Source organism: Nestor notabilis, unplaced genomic scaffold (genome assembly GCF_000696875.1).
Source record: "Nestor notabilis isolate BGI_N333 unplaced genomic scaffold, ASM69687v1 scaffold5638, whole genome shotgun sequence".
NCBI classification, from domain to species: Eukaryota; Metazoa; Chordata; class Aves; order Psittaciformes; family Psittacidae; genus Nestor; species Nestor notabilis.
The window spans coordinates 22,821-32,021 of record NW_009939505.1 but is presented as its reverse complement, the minus strand read 5'-3'; the positions used below and the strand labels follow the sequence as shown (position 1 = coordinate 32,021).

At 38.7% G+C, this 9,201-nt stretch overlaps 1 protein-coding gene across 1 annotated transcript in view; it reads left to right on the top strand.

Annotated features, from left to right (window-relative positions):
- The window catches only part of ARSK (arylsulfatase family, member K), a gene marked incomplete at its 5' end in the record, with an annotated part of 13,850 nt that extends 6,533 nt beyond the window's left edge, over positions 1 to 7,317 (top strand). Inside the window, 5 exons of the mRNA XM_010019889.1 lie at positions 1,402 to 1,573; positions 3,001 to 3,225; positions 5,393 to 5,617; positions 5,703 to 5,969; positions 7,304 to 7,317. Of these exons, the coding sequence (XP_010018191.1) occupies positions 1,402 to 1,573; positions 3,001 to 3,225; positions 5,393 to 5,617; positions 5,703 to 5,969; positions 7,304 to 7,317 (903 nt within the window). The remainder of the gene's footprint in view (positions 1 to 1,401; positions 1,574 to 3,000; positions 3,226 to 5,392; positions 5,618 to 5,702; positions 5,970 to 7,303) is intronic.
- Positions 7,318 to 9,201: the final 1,884 nt, after the last annotated feature.

The following is a 9,201-nucleotide window of genomic DNA, read 5'->3' as shown; positions in this document are numbered from 1 at the left end:
TGATGCTTAAATTGCTACACCAATAAACAGGGATGTAATGCATCTAGGGACACCTTTGGTCTGATTGCTTTTGTGCTTCATGGAGCTGCACAGAAAGTAAGCATCTCAGTTAATTTATCGGGAACCATGCCGCGTGTGTTTGGGGACAGCCCAAGAGTGGAGCTGTGGCTGCAGCCCCAGAAGGTGCTGCACAGGCACTAGAGTTCATGTGCCATAACCTAGACCTCAGCTCTGTTTGTTAGGAAGATTCCAGAAGTAAATTACAGCAACACATATGGTTTATTAATTTAAAAACTTAAGTTTTCTATACGAAGACTGCATCTTGTCTGCTTTGTGATAACTTGTGCTTTAAGTCTACAATATGGAAGTAATTAACTGTTAAATGCAGCACTTACTTAAAGGAATGCGGTATAACCGTCTAGGCTAAATGTATATGTCAGACGTTGAGGGTCTAAAGCTGGTGCTGCAGCACACAGTATCTCTGAGCATGACAGTTTGAGTGTACGAATCCATCATTATTTGTAACCAGTTGGCTCCTACTTTTTAGTTTCAAACTGATCTTAGAATTTCTAAGTCTTCTCTTCTCCACGCTGCTCCAGGCTGAACAGCCCCAACTTTCTCGGCCTGTCTTCATAAGAGAGGTGCTCCAGCCCTCTCATCATCCTCGTGGCCCTCCTCTGGATTTGCTCCAACAGCTCCATGTCCTTTTTATGTTGAGGACACCAGAACTGGACACAATACTCCAAGTGAGGTCTCACAAGAGCAGAGTAGAGGGGCAGGGTCACCTCCTTTGACCTGCTGGTCACACTTCTTTGGATGCAGCCCAGGATACGGTTGGCTTTCTGGGCTGCAAGCGCACACTGAAGCCAGCTCATGTCAAGCTTCTCATCAACCAACACCCCCAAGTCCTTCTCCGCAGGGCTGCTCTGAATCTCTTCTCTGCCCAGCCTGTAGCTGTGCCTGGGGTTGTGGTGGCCTGGGTGTAGGACCTTGCACTTGGCTTGGTTAAACTTCATGAGGTTGGCATCAGCCCACCTCACAAGCGTGTCAACGTCCCTCTGATGAGACTATGCCAATACTTTTGTACTTACTCTGGAGTACAGTTCCAGAAGACTGTTCTGCAGTATCTCTCTTAAAAAAAGACATCAGCTAGTAGAACACGTATTCATGGCTCCTAGCTTTAGTTTCTAGCTCTCTTAAAACTATCTCATATCCGTGGAAGCAGAGGGGAAGTATGGGGGAGCTAGCAGCACCATGTAACGGATAAGAATCTGATGTTTCCTGACCACAAGTCGAGAACCATGAATTTATGTTAAAAAGTTTTAAATTAAATGTTGGGGTTTTTTTTTAAAGTAAGTTTAATTAGTTGCTAAAGTAGTGTGAATTTCCTCTTATTTTTAGGTAACTTATGAAGCTATTAAGATACCCAAGTGGTCTTCTCTTTCAGACATGCATTCAGTAGACTATTACTCATCTTACACCAAGAATTGCACAGGAGAGTTTACAAAGCAAGAAGTGAGAAATATTAGAGCATTTTATTATGCTATGTGTGCAGAGGCAGATGCCATGCTTGGTAGGTAATGTTTCATTCTACAGTGAGTTTCTTGTTCTGATTTTTGTAAGAAAATGCTCATAGAGCTGGTCTTCTGGAAACAAACAAACCAACCAAAACACAGTTCAGATCTGGGAGTAAGCCACATGGATGCTGCTTAATCAGTCTATATGTTAAATAACTGGATAGTTTTGAAGGCTATTGCAAGGTGAATTCAGAGCGCTGTGAAAAGTAATCACAACCACCAGTCAGAGACCCTGTAAAAGCCCAGTAACTGCAGCAAAACATTGCCTGACCAGTGTACAAGAGGAACTAAATACTCTTTGATTAAGCGCTAACTGAAATAATGCAAACAACTGTGAATGGGGACAGACTAGCAAAGCAGAGCTGAAAGGAAAGGTAAATTTTATGGCACAAGCAATTTCCTTGGAGGTTGATTTCAAAGGATAGACTGGATGACAGCTATTACGCATAGTAAACTTCTCATGTTTCCCTTAGCAGCATATTATTGAAAGTTAAGGAGAAAAGAAAGAATTAATTAGGCATTCACAATTCTTTCTAGTTGCAGTAGTGCCTACATACATAAAAATTACAATGCAGATTGGTCTTTATTTACTGTTACAGCTGAACCCAGGACAAATACTTTATTTCTAAATTTGAAAAGTGACCATGAAAGAACAAGAATTTCCTTGTATTGTAATATAAAATTAATGAATAAGTAAGCTGATCTTTTTAGCAATGTTAGAATGATCAGGTAGTCTAAAAGACACGGAATTACTCTTCCACATTTTAAAGAAAAGAACAAAAAAAGAGACATTGATGGGATCCTGACGGCATTTCTGGGATGAAGGTATTGCAAAGTAACAGCGCTGGGGTTTAATTTGGTAACATATTTTAAGTTTTTAATTAGTCTGTTTATGCAAGGATCGTCTTTAATGTTAAGATGTGTAAGCAATTACAGACTTCATTGACCCTGTCTTCATTGGACAAATGTATGTGCAAGGAGCTCCTGAGGGGATGTAGGCACAGGAAGGAGAAACTTCCATTGATTCTGTGTAAAGCGGATGCTGTCAAGAGTCCTTCACCCTAACTGCAGTGTCACAGCTTCTGCTTGCCTGTTTATTCTACTGCTGTTGAAATAATTAGTATTAGTTACACTAGAAATTAAACAAAAGTGGTGATAGCAAAAATGTAGCTTGTCCTGTGGTGCAGCCTTAACTTTTGACATTTTTATGGTTGTTCAGCGCCCTCCACACTTTGTTGATAAACTGCATCTCACTGATGACTCTTGTTCTGGGGTGAATGCTTTGGGCTCTGCCTTCTGTGGCGGAGAGGAGTTTCCAACCCTCTGTCTAGGATTCCTCAGGGTTTTTCATGGCACTTTGCAGGTACAGAAGTTGGAAAGAATGTTTTGAACATAGCCTTTCAGTATCTTTTTCTTGTTGCAGGTGAGGTTATTTCAGCTCTGAGAGATACTGGGCTTCTTAAAAAAACAATCGTTATATTCACTGCAGATCACGGAGAACTTGCTATGGAACACCGGCAGTTCTATAAAATGAGCATGTATGAAGGAAGTTCCCATGTTCCTCTTTTAGTTATGGGGCCAGGCATAAAAAACCAGCAGCAAATATCAAATGTAGTATCTCTCGTGGATATATATCCTACTATGCTTGGTAAGTTAAGTCATTTAAAATTATTTTTTTCCCCCAATTATGTTATAGTCAGACTTACATCTCCACTTCATGAGGCAATGTAGTAACACAATGGGAGATAACAGTTTATTGGTGGAGCATACATATGGACTTAAATTAAAATGCAAAAAATTGATGTGAAAATTAAAGGAGCTCATGATTCTCTTTATTACTGTTACTTTCATCAATACAATTATAGTGAATGATTATAAGAGTATCTTAAAACAAAGGAAAACTGATAAAAAAGTCAGATGCAGTTTAGATATGAATAATTATTGATAGCCTTCATACATAAGAGTTTACTATAGAAATTACAATGTAAATGCATCCAGAGATGAGATTAAACCTGAAAAGATAGCAGGTTCTTTAGGAATGTCTTTTATAAAGGGTCACATGAAAGAAATGTTATAAAGACTTTGTATAGAAAATGTACAATTGATCTTGTCAAGCATAATATAATATGATGATGGATAATCATTCTTTTTACATGTGGATATTCTTTGTAGGGCAGAGAATCAAATAAAAAGGACTGACAGCAAATTGCTTACACACAGATGGCAATTATTTTTTAGAGTGAATTTTTGAACAGTTACCTGTAGTAAATCATGCAAGAGATTAATCACATTGGAACTAAACATGAGGTGAAATCACCATTTGATGCTTTATCTGGGACTTTTTAGGCTACCAATCAGAAAAGTGGTGTTTCCAAGGCATTCTGCAAAGCTTGCTCTTTAAGAAGTGTCACTGTACACTGCAGTTCCCTGAGAGAACATGGGCAGTAGGTAAAACTGTACTTAGAGTGGTAAAAGACCATGCAAAATCCTTTTCTATATTGTCTTCATTTGATTTCCTAAGAACAGAAGAAAACATCTGTATCTGCCTGTCTCTTCTCAAAACTTCTGATCTAGTTCTGCAGATGAAAATAGGCTATAATCTGAATAGCTTTCTTTTCCAAATTCTGATATAAAATCTTTTATATATATAATCTGCATTAGATATGGTACTTATGTAAGTATCATGCGTAAAAATTTAAAAATCTCTTTTTTTTTTTTTTTCCCCCTTCTTTGTGCCTCTCCTCAAATAACATAATTGGTCAGGTGGTTTCATTTCTTTCTTCCTTTAGTTCCTTTCTCCATTCCTCCCTTGTTGTATAGAACTTACATGCAATGAATATCACCACTTGGCATAGAAGAGGAGATGAAATACTACCATGGTGCTCTGTGAAATGGAAAGTGATGAATTTTTAATGACTATACACTATGTTCAGTTGGGTGATTAAAAATAACAGTTCTGTCATGCTCCATTTAGGACACACTAAAGTTTAGGTAACATATTTGGGATTCTTGACTTTTTCAGGATGTTTTTCGGGATGCGTCTGAGAGATCTGTGCAGGCTTTTAATATTGACCTAGTCTTTGGGAGTTAGAGACACTTGTGAGTTGATACAGAGGAGCTTATTCAAGTTACAACATCTTCTAGGGGTCATTCAGCAGGGCGTAGAGTCATTCATTGATTTCCATATGCACACTGTATGGATTCGACCTCTGACACCATCTTTATCTCCAGCTGTACAAGTGAAGCAAATGGTCCCTGGTCCTCAGTTTCCCCACCAGTTAAAGTTGATAACCGTAATGGCCACCATTTCTAAAGTGTTCTGTTACTCACTGATGAAGAATGCTGGATAGGAGAGTAGCACTGTTATTAGCACAGAAATGAAGGGTTAGACTATTTTGGATATGGAGCTTTTGGGGTCAATTCATGCTATGACAATCTCTTTCTCCTGCCTGACTTGGTCAGAGCAGAAGGGAAGGGTATAAAACCGTGATTAGAAAAAAGTAAAAAAGCACTACGCATCAATGGAGGCTATTCCAGTTGTTTTTAACAAGCCTCTGTTAAAGATGGACTCAGACATAGCAGATACTACTTTTGATCAAGATATTGGGCATCTGACCTTGGAAAATTCCTTAAGGTTTTTCTTTTTTATATTATTATTTGTGTATTTGGGGGTTCGTGTGTTCTACTAAGAGAATAATTAGGAATGCGTGTTTTATTACTGAAATAGAATTTCTTTAGACACATGTAGAATTACGTTAGGCTTTTTCAATCACTGTAACTGGAGTAGCATTTTGACTTTGTTTATCTTTGCTTAGATATAGCAAGAATTCCTGTCCCACAGAACCTCAGTGGATATTCTCTTATACCACTGCTATGTGGGAAGGCTGAGAACGGAGTGTCACCCAAAGGGCATCGGCCCTCTTGGGTGTTGAGTGAGTTCCATGGATGCAATGTAAATTCTTCCATGTACATGCTTCGAACTGGCAAATGGAAATATATCACGTACTCAGATGGCCATTCAGTACTTCCACAGCTGTTTGGTATGTTACTGCTTTTATGTCCTGACCAACTCTTTAATTTACTTAAATGCAAATTGGCTTCTAACTGACATTTTGCTTGTTCCAGATCTTACTGCTGATCCAGATGAGCTAACAAACATTGCCGTAAAATTCCCAGCAATGGTACGTTCCTTGGACAAAATACTCCGCTCTATAGTAAACTACCCGAAAGTTTCTTCTTCTGTTCAGGAGTATAACAAAAGACAGTTTATCAGCTGGAAGCAAAGTTTGGGTCACAATTACTCAAATGTTATTGCCAACCTTAGGTGGCATCAAGACTGGTTAAAGGAACCAAAAAAATATGAGAATGCAATTGACAAATGGCTTAGTCAAAGTAAGTAAATAAAAGCAGTCTCCATTTAAGATGACTGAGAATATGAAAACATTATTCATTTGTAATACAATGCTGGATTTCAAGTGTTAAAATTGTTTTCTTACATAAGCAAGTGAAGGCAACAATGCCTGAATAATTACCACTTTGTTTTAAAAAGCCAAGAGCATTTTATATGACGAGCCAGCACAACAAATCTAAATTTTTACATGGTATAATTCTGTAACACTTAATATACATGGGAAGGACAGTACATAAGTACTGATCATGCGTGTGTAATATTTAGCTGGTTGCAAATATGCAGAGTATGAAGCATTAGAACTCAACAGCAATTTCCATTTCTAAGGACAGACTGAGGCAAGGATTATTAAATGTAACGTAGTGGGATACCAGTTACAGTGAAATGTGCTGGAGCCAACATTCCATCAAGATGATTTTAAGTCCACAATGAAGACACGTTCATCCACCTTTAGAGAAGCTATGGCGGTTAAAATAGAATCAAAAAGTTAACAAGTAGTACTGGTCTGAATATAGATACAGTTTATTCAAGTACTTACTATGTCAGCATTCCTGTTTTATACATGATTACTCCATCTTTTCAAGATCTGCCTTTTGATCTCTTGCTTTTGGATCTGATAAGTCTTACCACTCCTTGCTGTTTAATAGTTGCATGAGCTACTAATTGAACAAGTGTGCAGGTGAAGAGGCATCTGGTCTCTGATCACTGGTGGAAATTTAAAACAAACAAAAAACCAGAAAACAACCCTCTGACCAAATATGTGAGTACAGCAGTTCTCTGAAAAGTGAGAGTGTGATTTGCATGGACTTAGATGAAAACTGCTTGAATAAATCTCCATTACACAGTTAGGTTCTTCAGGGAAATGTTTTAATGTGCATCAGTGAGTGGAGAACTGGAACCTGAAATGTACACAGGAGAGATGCAACTGAAGCTTGCAGGAAAAGTTAACATAATAAGACCAGTTCACATTTTTCCAGGGATGGGGAAAAAAAATTGCAGTTTTGGGAGAAGGGTAAGATTTACCTAGTAACTGTTCTGCTTAAGGGAAAACATAATTGTTGTAGCAGTGCTTAGGTTTGCTTATTCTTGATCAGAGTTTTTGCTGTTGTAGTAACAAATCAGAATGACATTATACTTCATACCTAAATGCTTTCTGAAATCTGTAATTAAATACTCAGCAGTAAGCTACCAAAAATAAACATGCAAAATATATGTATTTTCTGATACAGAGCGTTCCACATGCATTTCATAAACAACACTCTAGAACTGGGTACATATTTGTGAGTGTTTTAGCTATTTTATATTTCTGTGTTCATAGAACATGAAGGCTAACCTTATACTACTTACTGCTGTGGTAGCTTTTTTTTTTTGTAGGCAGGGAACAAATTAATAATACAAAAAAAATGCAAACACTAGCATTATAATTCTTAATTCTTGCTCAGCTGAGTTCAGAGAGTAATGAAATTATTTAAGAAAAAAACATTAGCAGGGTAATGTAAACCATCTGCATAAGTAAAGAAAATAAATACATCCATATGAAAGCTTGTTCAGGTGGGAAAAGGATGGAAAAATGGATAACTTTCTAGAGATCTAGACAGAATGCAGTACCTCATACAGAATATATTAAAATAAAAATATAGTAAACTGGATGTGGTATGTGTGTGTGCTTTTTTAATGGATGAACGTTTAAAGAAATTACTAGGGAAAATTGTATTTTGTCAGTGCCGTGGACAGCTACTTCTTTTACAGATACAAGCTTTTAAGATGAACTTCTTCATAAGTGTTAGGCTTACAAAAGTGCAGTTTGCAAAATGGAAAAACAACTTGGAAGAACAAACTTTTTACTGTAATTCCTTGAAACAACTTCTTGTATCCCAGGGTTTTCAGAGGAGCCCAGTGCACAGGGGCGGGTTTGCAGATAATGCAGAAAACTTGTGGAATGTGCCGGCTCACAAAGTAGAGCTACAGCATCAGGAGGCAGGGATGCTCCATCGCAAGGTGATTCTGTGGCATCTGAGCCAACTGATAGCAGGTTGTGATCTGATCTGAAGTTGGTACGTCTACTCTGGTGCTTCTTTTTGTATCCTGTAGTCTTAAAATGCTTATTTAAATGGAAGACGCCGACTTGTTTGTTAAAAGCAAAACTTTGACATTTGCAAGTGTCCTGGGTTCAGCTGTAGCAGTCATTTTTCTCCTCTTAGTAGCTGGTGCTTTGACTTTCAGCCTGGGAACAATGCTGATAATACTGATGTTTTTAGTTGTTGCTAAGTAATGTTTACTCCAACCAAGGACTTTCTGAGTCTCATGCTCTGCCAGGGAGGAGGGGAAGCCAGGAGGAAGCAGACACAGGACACCTAACCCAAACTGGCCAAAGGGGTATTCCATACCACAGCACATCATGCTCAATATATAAACTGGGGGGAGTCACCTGGAAGGCCCAGATCACTGTTCAGGTGGGGCTGCGTATCGGTTGGCGGGTGGTGAGCAACTGTATCCTGTCGCCTTGTTATTTCCCTTATCACTGTTATTATTAGTGGTAGCAGTAGTGGTTTTGTTTTATACCTTAGTTACTGGACTCTTCTTATCTCAACCCGTGGGAGCTACATTATTTCGATTCTCCTCCCTATCCCTCTGGGAGCAGTGGGAGGAAGAAGAGGGGGAGTGATCGAGCAGTTGCGTGGTTCTGAGTTACCGGCTGGGCTTAAGCAATGACAGCAAGTTACTTATTATTTGTGTGTGAACCTTTGTTCTGAAAAGCTAGAGAGAAGGCAAAATCCCCCTAATGCCTTCCTGACTCTGTTGGAATAGAACTGGAATCCTACCTGTGTTGGAATAGAACTCGGCTAATTTAAATACTGAAGTAGATACATTTAACAATGCGGTCATAATCAGTTACTTTGATTTAGTTATGTGAATGCATCTGCATTATTGCAACACAAATCAGTTGAGGCTTGCAGCATGCAGGGTTGGTTGGCTAACAGGAAGAAACTTGTTTTCAAACATGCTAAAGGAACTATGTAGTATTAACACTAGAGACGCTTTTGAGCGAAAAGAATGAGGGGGCAGGCTGGGTTGCCAGCAGGTTCAAAACGGGTATTTGGGAGATGTAGCCAGGTCAACACAGCCTCTTGGGATTTGTCTGAAAACACCAAGGGCATTGGCCTGATCAGCCTCTGCAGCTCTCTTTCAAGTGCTTACAAAGGCAGGAGAGGAGGC